Genomic DNA, 14,542 nt, shown 5'->3' on the forward strand with positions numbered 1-14,542 from the left:
ATAGAAGTAAACCTGTCTTAGGAAAGATAAACCTGTCTTAGAAGAACTGTGATAGACCTGGAAATTAAACAAACATTTGGAAAGATATTGTTTTTGCAGGAATTTCCATAAAGTGAATGATGAGATTGAGAAACTCAGCACTATATGAAAGAGCACCCTTTAGAATTTCGAGGTGTTGCACATACCAACTTTCTCCATTAAATTAAACGAATATGACTATTCTGGCCATCTATAATATGAGAACTGAAAAGTTACTATGTTCTTCTGTCTAGCTAACTTCTATATTCAGAGACAAGCTTAGTCTTGAGTTAACGGTGGTCCAACTGTCTGAATGACAGCCGATTTGGCAGCAAATCAACCCAGGCTACAAAACGGTGAAGGTAAACTATTTTTCAGTTAATAGAAATAAATACATGTCATATGTATTTGGTGAGGCAGTCAGAGGAGAACTTAATGTGAGCCATAAAGTCATTACAAAAACCAGATGGCTGCTTTTGTTTAGTGAGAATTTTTTGAAAGAGGGTGGTGCAAAGTTAAGAAGCAACAGTGGAAGAGAAAATACTGCACCTATTTAACATTTCACCATAAACCACTTTTCCTGCTCATTCCCTCTTCATCCCCAGAGATTATGTTCTTTTGAAAAGCAGACTTCACAATGGAGAACAGGGAACTAGTGGCATTTCACATCCTCCTCCATTTGAGAGATGTTAGTTAAGACTAGCTTTCTGGCCTCCCTAGGGTCAGATCCACTGGCTGGATTTGACTGTAAACTGAATCACATTTCTCACTTCTAGCCTACATCATTGTCCATGTCAAAAAATATGACCACCTTTTCTGGGTCTATTTCCACTCCTTTAGTGAAACAGTATGTTCCAAGTATTGAACATGCTCACCAAATAATGTCTATTTTAGTGGCTTGACTTCTGAATTAGCTTCTCTCAGGTACTCCAGAGCCACATATAATTTCTAGAATTTTAATGAAACATCAGTCCAATTAGTCCATGATCTAAATGCCATGTAATTAGAGCAGACAACATTTCATTCCTAAGTCTCTGAAATTTAGTAGAAACATTCTAAAAGTCAACATGCATGAGAATTAAGTCATCTAAGTCTTGCCTGGCAGAAAATGATGTTTTCTCTTAATCTTCAGCATCATCATTCTCTTAATCTACCCATCAATACCCACCAGCCATCTCTAATATGAACAACTATGGAACACTGATCAATCATATATCAGTACTGGATATACACGCTTGATGGCCATATCATTTAGCTGCTGGGAAGTCACAAGAGGGCTGGGGAGAGAGACACCGACTTTTTCCCCCCACTTAAACTACAGCCCCCAGGGATGATTTGAAAGTTAAACCAGACATCTGGAAAGGAGCATAAATTCACTCTAACAAAACAGTTCATGCCATGGAGGTAACATGGTTTGCCAAAACAAGGAAGCAACTCGACTCATCTCAACAAAACAGTTCAGATGACTTCTGATCACTTTGGCTAGTGCTGCAGGGAAGGCTCGTCTCAGCCAAAAATTTAATCTTCCCTATAGTCTTTATTAATATCTAATCTGGTTTTCCCATCAATAATGGGAAAGTGAATGTCTGGAAAAAAAAAAACATATGACCATATGTGACAGAGAAATGTGTGATCTTTTAAACTGTTGAATTGTATTAAAAAAAGAGTGTTCTTCCTTTTCCCATAAGAAAGCTCTTACTAATTAGTTAGGCTCAACGGGAACCAGAAAAAACCCTTCCACCCAGGCATTTTCATCTGCTTTTTTTTTTTTTAGCTTGGTTTCATCGGTTGCAATCAGGATGTCAAAAAACAAGGAAAGCGGGGTGAGAAATCCTGTTAACCGGGCAGTTCATTTGCAGTTTGGCAAGAGGATTATTTATTATTTGTTTGTTTGTTTGTTTATTATTCAAATTTTGCTACTGCCCATCTCCCCCAAAAGAGGGACTTTGGGCGGTTTACAATAAAATTAAGACTATAATAATAAACAATTAAGATCTTATAAAAACAATTTACAAATATAAAATATAAATAAGTATAAAATCCAAGGTTAAAAATTCTGATCAGGTGGGAGGGGGTCTAAGGCATGAGCCAACCCCATGAATGGTTGCCCACCTTCCCGCCCCACACAAGACAGCAGAGCCAAGTCTTCAGGGCTCTCCTGAAGGTCGGAAGTGAAGGGGCCAACCTCACCTCTGGGGACAATATGTTCCAACGGGCAGGGGCAACTGCAGAGAAGGCCCGCCTCCTGGACCCCACCAGATGGAATTCTCTTACCGACGGGGTCCGTAACATGCCCTCTCTGCCTGACTGGGTGGGGCGGGTTGATGTTGTGGGGATGAGACGGTCCCTCAAGTAGCCTGGCCCCATGCCATGTAGGGCTTTAAAGGTCATAACCAACACCTTGAATTGGACCCGGAAGTAAACTGGCACACAGTGCAGCTCGCGCAGTAAAAGTGTTATATGTGCCAATCTAGGGGCACCAAAAATAACCCACGCAGCTGCATTCTGGACCAGCTGAAGCTTCCGGATACTCTTCAAGGGTAGCCTCATGTAGAGTGCATTGCAGTAATCGATATGGGAGATGACGAGGGCATGAGTGATTGTTTGGAGGGCCTCTTGCTCCAGGAACGGGCATAACTGGCAGACAACCCAAAAGTGAGCAAAGGCCCTCCTGGCCATGACTGCCACCTGCTCTGCAAGCAGGAGTCATGAGTCCAGAAGAACCCACAGATTACGCACCGGGTCTGTCTGGGAAGTGCCACCCCATCCAGAACTAAAGATGACAATTTCCCGGAAACCGAGGAGCTGTCAACCCACAGCCACTCCGTCTTACCAGGGTTCAGCTGAAGCCTGTTGTTCCCCATCCAGGCCCCCACAGCCCCCAGGCACTGAGACAGGCCAGTCATCGCATCACTTACGTCACCCAGGATGGAGATGTATAATTGGGTATCGTCAGCATACTGATGATTCCTCATCCCATGGTGATGGATGATCTCACCCAGTGGTTTCATGTAGATGGTAAATAAGTGAGGAGAGAGAACCGAACCCTGCGGCACCCCACAAAGGAGGGGCCGAGGGTCGGATCTCTCACTCCCAATCACCACCGACTGGGAACGGCCCTGGAGGAAGGAGGTGAACCAGCGCAGAACCACGCCGCCCACCCCCAACTCCCTGAGCCATCCCAAAAGGATACCATCGTTGATGGTATCGAAAGCCACTGAGAAGTCAAGAAGAACAAGGATGGATGCACTGCCTCCATCCTGCTCCCGCCAGAGATCATCCATAAGTGCGACCAATGCAGTTTCTGTCCCATATCCTGGCCTGAAACCTGAAAGGGGTTCAGATAATCCGTTTCATCCAGAATCCTCTGGAGTTGCAATGCCACCACCTTCTCAACCACCTTCCCTAAAAAAGGGAAGTAGGAGACTGGACGAAAATTGTCCAGCACCGTTGGGTCCAGCGATGGCTTCTTGAGGAGTGAATAGTGTAATTCCCTTACCAAAAGTTCTTCTAAGGGGTCTAGGCCTATGCTAACTTCCCTTCTTCTCCTGGTCTACCATGGGGTCCATATAGTTCTTCTGTGGACCACTAGGCTCCTGTGAACTGGCTAAATGCCCATGGAGACCAGGTCTACAAAGCCTACTATGGGTTAATTTCCACCAGGCCTTGTATCACTCTCTTCCTAAAAGACTCCTCAATCAGACTTGGCCTTCTTAGCATGTAGCGGCCACTCTTCACACTGGAGTTCCTGCTGGACCTCCTACTAACTCACGTAGGCTCCAGAGTCTGCAATGGGGTCTTTTCTGTGGTCTCACCTATTGTTCTACCTACAGCCGCAGGACTTCTTTCTTGGCTTCACCCACTGAATGCTTCCGGCCTTCCACACCAATCTGTCACCCCTTCAAGGTAGTCCAGACCAGGAAATCAAAGTTGTAAATGCTAACGCTACTTTTCTTATAAGGTTACAGTAACAGAATCTCGCAAGTCTGGATGTGTCTCACCCCTCCCAACCTTCATGATCAAGAGAACTAAGGAGGGTCAGGTCTGAGACACTCTCCCTCTTTTTTTTTAATAGTGAATTTTATTAGGTTTCAAGAAAAGAATAAAAACCACAAAAGCAAAAAACTACAAAGAAAGAAAAAAACTAGAAGTGCAGAAACACAAAGAGGATTTTTTTTTTAATTTACAGAAAGATGTGGCTTCTGACTTTTAACAGCAAGGATATACAGAATTTCCATAATCAGTCTTTTGCTCTATATTAAACCAAAACACCACATCATTTCTATAAGTCATTCCCCTTTAACACATAATAAAGGTCACTAAGTACAGTTACTCCTCCCCCTTATATTAAAACAAACAAAAACAGTCCATATAAACCTCCTAAACGTCTTTCTCCCCTCCAAAAGATAAAACGTATTTAATTATTCTCTTCCTACCACTACTCTATACATTTCTGTCTACTATAGTAAGAATCAAATTAAAAAGCACATAAGTCATCTGCTATTATACTTAACAGTACAACAATGTTAATAATCCCAATCTTAATAAACCCAAAAACAAAGGAAGTCCGAGACGCTTTCTCAAACTGCATTCCTGCTTTGGACTCCGACTTCTCTTATCTGACCATTCTCTTGGTTGCAGATCTTCTTCCTTTTCTTCAAGGTTATTCTCACGGCCCATTACAAGGTCCGTTGACTAGTCTGTTCAGAAGTCTGCTGTAATTGGACTGTCCCTGGTTTGCTGCTTTACTTTCATACTGCCTCATTTGGATCAGCTCCAGAGCTTCAGGGACATTTAGCCTGTTGCCTTTTTCCTTCTGGCTTCATCTGCCCAGCTTTCAGCTCTATAGCTCAGGGTGAAAAAACCATTTCGGCATTAACAGGAAAATTTAGCATCTCTCAGCTTCTCTCTCACATCTATCAACTGTACTCATACCCACCCAGTTGGACTATATTGCTTTTATCTACACAACACTGTCAGTGTAAGTAGATGGGCTCGTTTGAAAACAAGAGAGGAGCTGTGAGACGTGTCTTTCCATGCTGAGCCACACCCTTTCATTTCGCACTTTATGAAATGTCTTGTTTATTCATTGTGAAATACTGTACAATTCAATTGCACATCATCCTGAAAACTAAGATGTAAATTGACATGTAAATGAATAAACTGCAGAAATCTTCATCCTAGCATATGCTAAAGTGGCTAACTTGTCCAATTTAAGATATGTGGGCTTCAACTCCCAGAATTTCCCAGCCAGCATGTAGTTAAGGCAACAGGCTAGAAACCGGGAGATTGAGAGTTGTAGTCCCACTTTAGGCATGAAAGCTGGCTGGGTGACTTCAGGCCAGTCCCTCTCTCTCAGCCCAAGAGCCAATCAGGCGTGGTATGAGAGTTCTAGTCCCGCCTTAGGCACGAAAGCTGGCTGGGTGACCTTGGGCCAGTCCCTCTCTCTCAGCCCAAGAGCCAATCAGGCGTGGTATGAGAGTTCTAGTCCCGCCTTAGGCATGAAAGCCAGCTGAGTGACCTTGGGCCAGTCCCTCTCTCTCAGCCCAAGAGCCAATCAGGCGTGGTATGAGAGTTCTAGTCCCGCCTTAGGCATGAAAGCCAGCTGCTTGACTTTGGGCCAGTCTTTCTCTCTCAGCCCAACTCACCTCACAGGGTTGCTGTTGTGGGGAAAATAGGAGGAGGAAGGAATATTAGGTATGTTTGCCGCCTTGAGTTATTTATAAAAATAATAAAGGCAGGATAAAACAAATCTAAATATTCATCTGTACATAAGAACATATGCTAACATATGCTCACAGCAGGGTGATCCACTTTTCACTTTTAATTTGTAACCTTTTAAAGAAAACTGGAGCACACCTGTCTATTCTACAATAAGCATGGCTAGGTTAGTTTTCAGTGTATCCCTCCAAATGCTTGAATATTGCCTGGACACAGTAGATAAGGCCTTCTGAAATGGGAGACCTTTTCTCTTAGTCAATCAAGCTTTAGTCACCTTGTGTCTGAACTATTTCAACAAACTCTAAATGGGGCTGCCCTTGAAGAAATTTGGAAATTATGGCTGGTCCAGAATGCAGCAACTTGAGTAGAGAGAGAGGCTTTTTACGATCTGCATGTGACACTACTTTGAGAGTTGTGCTGGTTACCAGTTGGCTTTTGGGTGCAATTTAAGGTGCTGGTTGTCACTTTTAAAGCCCTTCTTGGCACGGGACCTGGATATCTTATGGATTTGTATCTCCCTATAAGACCCTACAGAAAGAGCACCTAAAATCCCTTCCCCTAGAGATTGTCATCTTCAAGGAACTGGGGACAGGCCTTTTCAACTGCTGTCCACCTTCTTTGGAGTAGCATTTTCTGTGAGATCCAGATAGTTCCTACCCTACCCTGATGGGTTTCAGAAGACCATCAAAGTCTGTCTTCTGCAACAGGCCTCAGGGACCAGAATGTTGTAGACTGCTGTCTCCTTTAATATGGAGATTAATATAGAGAGTTTTATTTATCTCTGGTGCTGTGTTTTGCATGATATTCTGTAATTTATGTACTTTTTAACCTTATTTGCATAAATAGGCTATGCTTTCTCTGCCGGTATGCTTGGCTGCCAAGGAGAGGCAAGCTCAGGCTCTGTCATAGTCAGCTGAAGTAAAGCTTTCTTTGAAAAAGTCATTTCACAATACAGTAGTCCTCACTTACTGACCACAATTGGGACCAGCAACTGTCACTAAGCGACATGGTCATTAAGTGAGACATCGTGCATTGTGTGACCACAACAGACTTACATTACTTTTCCCTGTGGTTGTTAAGCAAATCACCATGGTCATTAAGCAAGACATCACATGACCGCAATTTGCAATTTCACTCCTGGCTTCTTCATTGACTCTGCTTGGCATAAAAAGTGGATCTACAAATGACAGGCTACAAGAATGATATGGAAAAGGATGTCTTACTGGACATACAAAAGAAACTGGTTTATGTTTTAAAAATCAAAAGGGAAATACAAATAATAAACCAAGAGAATGACCTGGATCATTTTTTAATACTGGATTTACAAAAGAGGCTTGTTAAAGCTTTGAAGAATTTTGCGAGAAGGGACAAAGAAGAAATGAAATCAAATTCTATGACATTATTTGAATGGCCAAAAAATTAAAACCGTTAGAAGTAAAATGAAGGAATATAAAGTTGATTTATTTGATCAAGATTGAAATAAATTGTTGTTATTTCTGGTAACTCTTAGTGTACTCTTTGTTAATGCTAGGACTGAAAAAGTGATCTTTATGGGTTTGTCTATAGATAAGAGATGGGATATGAGAGGAAGGGATCATTGGTAGCAAAGTAAGAAGGAGTGACGAGTTACAAAAATTGTTTATACTTGCGATCAAGGTTTGAAGTAACTTTATATATTTCTTTTCTCTTTCTTTACTATATTCTTTCTTTTCTTTCTTCTGTTTTTTCTTCTCCTTTGCACCTTTCACTCTTTCTATTCTTCTTTATTTTAGTTTATACTAGGTTTTACTATTGTAATTAATTTTACACACACACACACACAAAAGATCTCAGAATGAATACATTGAAACATGACAACAGATATAATTTAGAAATTTCTTTCGATGTAAAATGGTTTACTGCAAGCTGAATTCCTGGAAACTCTACTTTTTTCTGCATACTGAGAGAACTGAAAAATCCATGAGATCATTCTGGAAGTATTTTTTTCTTAGGGTGTTTTCCTAACTGACTCACCACCTCAAATGAACCAGAATTACGGTTAAGACATATGATTAATGAAAGATGATAAACAGATGTAAGCATAAGCCAAAGAGTTCTAAAGAAAATAAAGATCCCATCATTTACACAATTTTTCATTCAGGAAATAAATATGCTGCTTCTGGAGAAGGCATTCGAACTGCCATGCTTGCAATGACTTCTCACCCATTAAGCAAAATCTCACACTGAAAGACATGCACATTCCATAAGAGGAACCAACATATATTGGGGATACATTTTCCTGATCTTTCTGTAAATGTGATCAGAGTGGTTTTAAAATCCTGCTTTTGAACAAGGGACTCAAGTCAAGTAGTTAAAAAGAGTAACTCCTTGTCATGGCACTAAACACACTATGGCTTTACATTGTGTGTTCTGGGAAAGTAGAATTGAATAATATGATCAATTTTGGAAGTAGGCCATCAGGATTAGGAATTAAATTACACCGTCAAGAAAAGGTGCAAGTTCTTTTTCTGCTGTATTATATATCACTTGTACATAATCCTTGCTTGAAAGACAAAACAAAGGACTCTCATACAATTATCTAGGAAAATATTCAAATCAGCTGTGCTTTTGGACCCTATTTTCTTCTCTTAGAGATATCCCTGGGTTGACCCTTTTTTGTTAATGGAGGAGGGCACTTCAGGCTTCTTTCTTGGGAATTGTAAAATCTGTGTGTACTCCAATCCAGATCCTAAGGGAAACACGCCAATATGCCCATACAAGAGCCAGATAATAAAAGAGGCCTTCCTTTCTCCAAGACAGTTGGCTGATTACCATGCTTCTTTCATTGAAACAAATAAGGAAACCCTATACATGCCGTTGAAAAAGCACATGAATAAATGCTTCATTGCTAAATTGGATTACAGTACTGCCCAAAGCTGTCTCAATAGCAGAAATTGAAAAGCAACCAAGAAAAGATTAGTTTGTGCTTCCAATACATTTTGCAACATAACTTAAGTTTGCACTTATCTGCTTGTTTTGCCATCATTCAAATCATTTCTTTTTTTCCAAGGCCAGAGATAGGAGATACTATAAAGCACTGAAGACCTTAAGATGTCTTGCTCAGCTTCCTTTGGGATTCTGGTATTTCAGCAGGATTTACCCTGCTGTATCTTCCAAGGTTTAGACAGACTTCCTCATCCTGATGTTCCCCTAATGTGTTATACCTGATGGCTTGGAGTTGAAGGCCAGCATATCTAGAGAATACCACAGATGGAAGGTCTGGACTAACATTTCATGAAAAACATAAAACACAAATTTCTTGGAATGGTGAATTTGCATCTGAAATCGACACCTGCAAAAAGTCTTCTTTTAGGTACCAAATGGCTTGAACTAGGGACCTGTTCAGACTCTTGCGCCTCACTTAATCACACAAGATGAAGAACAGTATCCTCTCCAAATTTTCACCCTACTATAGACATAGAGGTTAGGGTACAGATACAGATACAGATTTGAGATTTTGTATGGAATAAGGCAAACTATCCCCATGATTTAGATATGGGGGCGTACAATCAATGGGCAACCCCTCCTCCCCCAACTGTGACCATGTGAGAACACACAGAAGATTTTCAGTGGGGAATCTTTTGTTTGCCAGTGGTTGCAACTTGGCCCTTTTCTTCAGGCAAAAGACCACAATGAGCAGGGCAGTCATATCAAAGGGGGTACAGCTACGATTGTAGTGGGTTGTACCACGAAACAAAAGTGAAGGCCAACATTTTTTCCCTTTTATTTTAAAATATTTTTTCCATTATTTTCCATTTTCCCCTTTAAACCAATGAATTCAAGCAGTTTCTCATCCAACAATGAGGAAATGTACTGCTTAAATTCTGTAGCATTTGATAAATACATACCAAACAAAAGAATAGTGGCCCTGCCGCCCCACAGAATCTCTGCAAGTCTCTGAAAGTAGTTGGTTTACCCATTTCAAAAGCTCATCTTTAATACTGAAGTACAGTTACAATATATTCAGGAAACACTTCCAAAGCTCTTCTTTCAACTAAAGGATTTAATTGTAATTTACTAGTAGTAACAGCACCTCTAATTTTGTGATCCATGAGATTTTTTTAGCTACTACATTGCTTCCTGGCTTTCTATACCCATTCAGATTTTTTGGATTTTGAGAACTCAGAAATACTGAAGACAGACTGACTATCAGATGTCTTTCTCTCCAGAGTAGAATCATGAACTGAGGGCTTGTCGTAACTTGCAGATGAATGAGACCTATGATGGCACACCTCCTGGGAGTTAAAAGCCAAGGATTCTTGGATAAAGCAGGACTGCTGCTCATGTCTTGATTGCTCATATGGATTCTCCTGCTGTTTAGTTTCACTGAAAAGCAGGCCTTGATTGGCAGATTCATTACACAACTTATTATGGTTACTGTTGAAATGAGAGCCAATTGTCTGCTGAACAGTCATTGCAGCTGGAAAAGGACAGTCTTCTGTAGCCTCACAAGCAAGCAAGCATTTTCTACCACCATCAGAGATGGCCATGCTTCCATGATGAAGTAAATCTTTGCCTGGATTGTGGTCTTGCTGCAGCTCAGGACCACATTCCTCCTCTGCTGTGAGCTTTTGCAACAGAAGCTTATTTCTCTGGTTTCTTACAGCATTGGTTCGAAAAGCAAAGACTAGGTCAACAAGACTAAGGAGGAAGGAGAAGCCGCTGAGTCCCCAGATGAAAAGCATCATTATGGACTTCTCAGTTGGTCTGGAGATGTAGCAATCAACAAAACTTGTGCAAGGAAAGCGGTCACAGGAAAAACGCTTCGGAACAAAAAATCCAAAGAGATAATAATGACCGGTTCCAAAGCCAGCCTCTATCAATATTCTCAGAATAAGATGAACAACGTAAGCCCTGGAAAAATCCGTTTCATTCGTCCTACTGGTTTTTCTCTTTCTTGCTGCACTTTTGAAGGATGTCTTTGTAATTTTGTGGCCAGATAAAGTCTCAATTTCTTTGTGCTGAGAGTAAGGGGAGGCAGAGGCCTTTACAAGCTGCCTGACCACATTGTGCAATACCCAGACACCAAAAACAGCATAAGGAAGGAGGACAGACACACTCTGAATCAGCCAGAACCGAAAATGTGATACTGGAGCAAAGAGGTCATAACACACATTGGAGCATCCTGGTTGCAAAGTGTTGCAGATGAAGCGTTCCTGCTCATCTTGGTAGAGAGGATAGGCTGCTAAGAATATCACCATAAGTCTCAGAAGGATCACAAGTGTCAACCAAATCTTTCCTAGAAAGGAAGCACAAGAATGGAGGGATTGTCAATAAAAGGGCAGCAGATGTCTTATATGTAAGAGTTTGGTACAAAAATACTAACTAAAAATGAGCATTCCTAGGAGAAAGTTTGAGGCAGGTCTAGAATTGATAGTTATCAAGCCAAAGGAAGGAATATTGGAGAGATATTTAAGGCAACAATTTGGTATGTGCTCATATCTAATCTTCCTTGGTTTCTAATCTGGGCAATTCAATTGCTGGATGGAAGGAGCAGATGAAAATGTATTTATTGTGAACAAATGTTTAAAAATGAAGAAAACATGAAGTTTATACATTTGGGAACATTTATGATTCCCACTTAATGGTAAAACAAGTCTGTGATGACCTTAGAAATGTCTTCTTTAAAACACTTCTACATCCCAAACTGAAACATGAATAAGAATACTCATGTATTCACCATTACTAGTTCCAAAAAGGTGCATTTTCCAGAAGAGGATTAACAATAGTAATTCATTCAGGCTGGCGCAAATTCTAGTTGAAAAGGAAAGGCATACATTAGCAATCTATCCCCAAAACAAAACTGGTCCTGTTCAGAATGTTTATTGTAAACAGGTTATTTGATTTTTAAGTGTATTTGTTGCCATTAAACAAGAAGAAGTAAAATGGCATTCGTAACTGATAGATCCCCAAACCTATAAAGGAACTAATAACTATGGTGGAAAAAAATACCCACTCATTCATTCAGATGACTTACTATTACAGTCTCTACTTTGCACTCTTTATATTACATTAACACAGGTTTAAACATGCATGACTTAGTAAGAGCCTGTCCTTTAGTCAACTTCATCGTATCAAGTTAAAGTAATGGCTGAAAAGTTAACTAATCCTTTAAACAGATAAACCCATGTACACACCCCACAAAGAATCTAATCTTATGGACTCACCTATAATCGTCACATTGTAGCTTAGAGCAACGATGAGAAAGCTGAATGCATCCGAGTGCTCCATGCTGAAGCTTGATTGCAAGACTCCCCAATTCCTGAATCTATATCAAGAACCTCTGCATTTTCAAAAACTACAGAAATCTAAATGGAGAGGGCAAAAATGATTAAGTACTGAAAAGATGGCCAGAGATAGGAATGTAACAGCTACACAACTCCGCAGAGGAGCCAGCCTTCCTTGGAAGCATAGCTAAGGACATGTGTTGCTCTCACCTCTGCCCCAACAACTGCACAAAGACAAAAGGCAACTGGGATTATCTTTGCCATTGTCAGCTTCCTTTCCCTCTTGGGGGCATTCCAGGTTCCTAAAATTGCTGGGATAGTTCAGCGATGAAAGAGAAATTGAGAGGAGAAGAAATAATAGAACTAGCTCTGTTTTGCCTGGGCGATAGAAATAAGTATCACAAGGAGAGAGGATATAGAAACACCAGCTGCCAAAGCTCCCGATGATATTTTCTCTGTATCGGTCAAAGCCCTTGAAAGAGACATGAAAGACTGTTCCCCAAAGCCAGGTGGATTAAGTGTTGAGACACAAAACTCATGGTTGTCTCTGCATGTTTCTTTTCCCATCCACAAGAAGTGGCTTCTTCTCTTCCCAAAGAAAAGCTCTAAGCTTGATGATGCAAAACCTGCCTGCCATTAGGAATGTGGAAAACATTTTGGATTTGAAACATTTTGAGCCTGAAACACTCTGCTCCAAATCTGAAGCAGTTGTTTTGACTATCCCAGAAATATTTCAAGCTCGAAAAACCTGTTCTGTGCTCAAAACAGATTTTATGTTGTTTGAAACCCAGAACATCTCCAGAATGATCTGAACAGCTGATCTGAATTCAGAACAGAATATTTTGAAATAAAAAAAATTACATCACCTGACCCAACATCTCCAATATTGAGTAATCCAAACTTTAAGAACGAGGAGGAAGAGTTTTAATTTGTCTACATTCTGAGAGTTGATGTTTTTTAAACTTTGATGTTGGAGAAGATTCTTGAGAATACCATGGACAGCCAAGAGAATGGATCATCGAACAAATCAACTCAGAGTTCTCACTAGAAGCATACATGGCCAGGCTCAAATTATCCTACTTTGGACACATTATGTGAAGACTTAGCACTCCGGAGAAGGCTCTAATGCTGGGAAAGGTGGAAGGAAAGAGAAGAGGATGACCAGCAGCAAGGTGGATGGACTCAGTGACAGTGGCGATGGGAGCACCATTGGAAGACCTGAAAGGTTAGGGACAGATCATCATGGAGAAAATCTATCTATGTGGTTACTAAGGGTCGACAACAACTTGATGGCATATAATCAATCAATTCTGAGTGCATCCATTACTTCATCCAGAGTCCTAGTAATAGCTAAGTCTTTTCTCCAGACATCTCTTCCAGTCACACTGACTGGCTTGGTCTTCTTACAACTTGTCATTTGGAACTGCAGCAAAATCAGTTGGTCTATACATGTTAGGGTGCAACTTAGTTGATGGGAGAGGCAGTACCTAGGACTGAACACAAACGGGCAGGTTGAAGCAAGGAGTATTTCTCCTAGGGAAAAATACAGGCATTATATTAAATATGGATTGCATTTAAACATACAGTGCTCAATGTTTATTAAAGCAAACCAAGAGATGAAGATTATTTTACTAGTTCCTTCTATACGTCCATAGCAGGCGTACAAATGTTCAATGAACTCTTCTGAGGCAATTTAAAATAATTAAAATACCTTTATCAAAATAAAATAATAGCACAAAAGAGGTAGAGGTGATAGAGAAAAGTACTCTTTAGATAAAACCAAAGATTTAATAATACAGATTCTTGGTTTCAAACCCAATATTGTTTCTGAGTCTGTTTTACAGAAGTAAAAATAGAGTCACTCATCACATTTGTGGAATATCACAAATCACGTACAACAAAAAGCACTGTTTTCATCTCTTCCGATTTCCCCCACTAGGAACAAAGGGGATTTGCAGTGTTTCAGATCTGGGTTTCTGTTACTAACATTCACAACAAGCCATAATTAACGTTACCATTACAGAGTCTGCAGTCACGTCTGTTATCATGCACATTTTAGGAAAAGAACCAGTAATGGAGGTCAAATGATCAAGACCTTGCTTTTTATTAATTCTTGTTAGCAACAGGTCTTAGTGGTGCACCCCTAACTTGTACACAAATGACTGATTTTCACTTGCTGCAGGATATTCAGGGTTGATCTTAAATAGTAATGTGCACAATTTTGTGTGTGAAAATAGGAGCTAATTCATTAATGAGAAAACTCGATGTACATAATGCCCTATTTTCTCAAACTCAAAGACTTCAAACATGTAGATTTGAACTAGGAAAGACCATAGTTGGGTGAGTTGCTGCTGCACTCACAATCCAGAGAAAACATGGAAGCATGATGTGTTAGCATGATGAGTTAGCCCAATATTTCTACAAGGACGAAGTTAAAGCCTTCTCCAGTGTAGTGTCCTTCAGATGTAGGGGGTCTATAATTCACAGAACTTGCAACCAACATAGCCAACCCAATGAAGAATTACATTAGTAAAGAT

General features: G+C 40.4%; 1 protein-coding gene across 1 annotated transcript; it reads right to left on the reverse strand.

The window, feature by feature from the left end:
• Window positions 1-9,866: 9,866 nt before the first annotated feature.
• On the reverse strand, window positions 9,867-12,072 carry LOC134496075 (gap junction delta-4 protein-like). The gene is made up of 2 exons (XM_063301834.1): window positions 11,946-12,072; window positions 9,867-11,017 (listed from the first exon to the last, which is right to left on the reverse strand). The coding sequence occupies exons 1-2, from the start codon at window positions 12,007-12,009 to the stop codon at window positions 9,867-9,869; spliced, it is 1,215 nt and encodes a 404-aa protein (XP_063157904.1). The 5' UTR covers window positions 12,010-12,072.
• Between the last annotated feature and the right edge of the window lie 2,470 nt (window positions 12,073-14,542).

The sequence above is a fragment of the Candoia aspera genome, chromosome 4, assembly GCF_035149785.1.
Source record: "Candoia aspera isolate rCanAsp1 chromosome 4, rCanAsp1.hap2, whole genome shotgun sequence".
NCBI classification, from domain to species: domain Eukaryota; kingdom Metazoa; phylum Chordata; class Lepidosauria; order Squamata; family Boidae; genus Candoia; species Candoia aspera.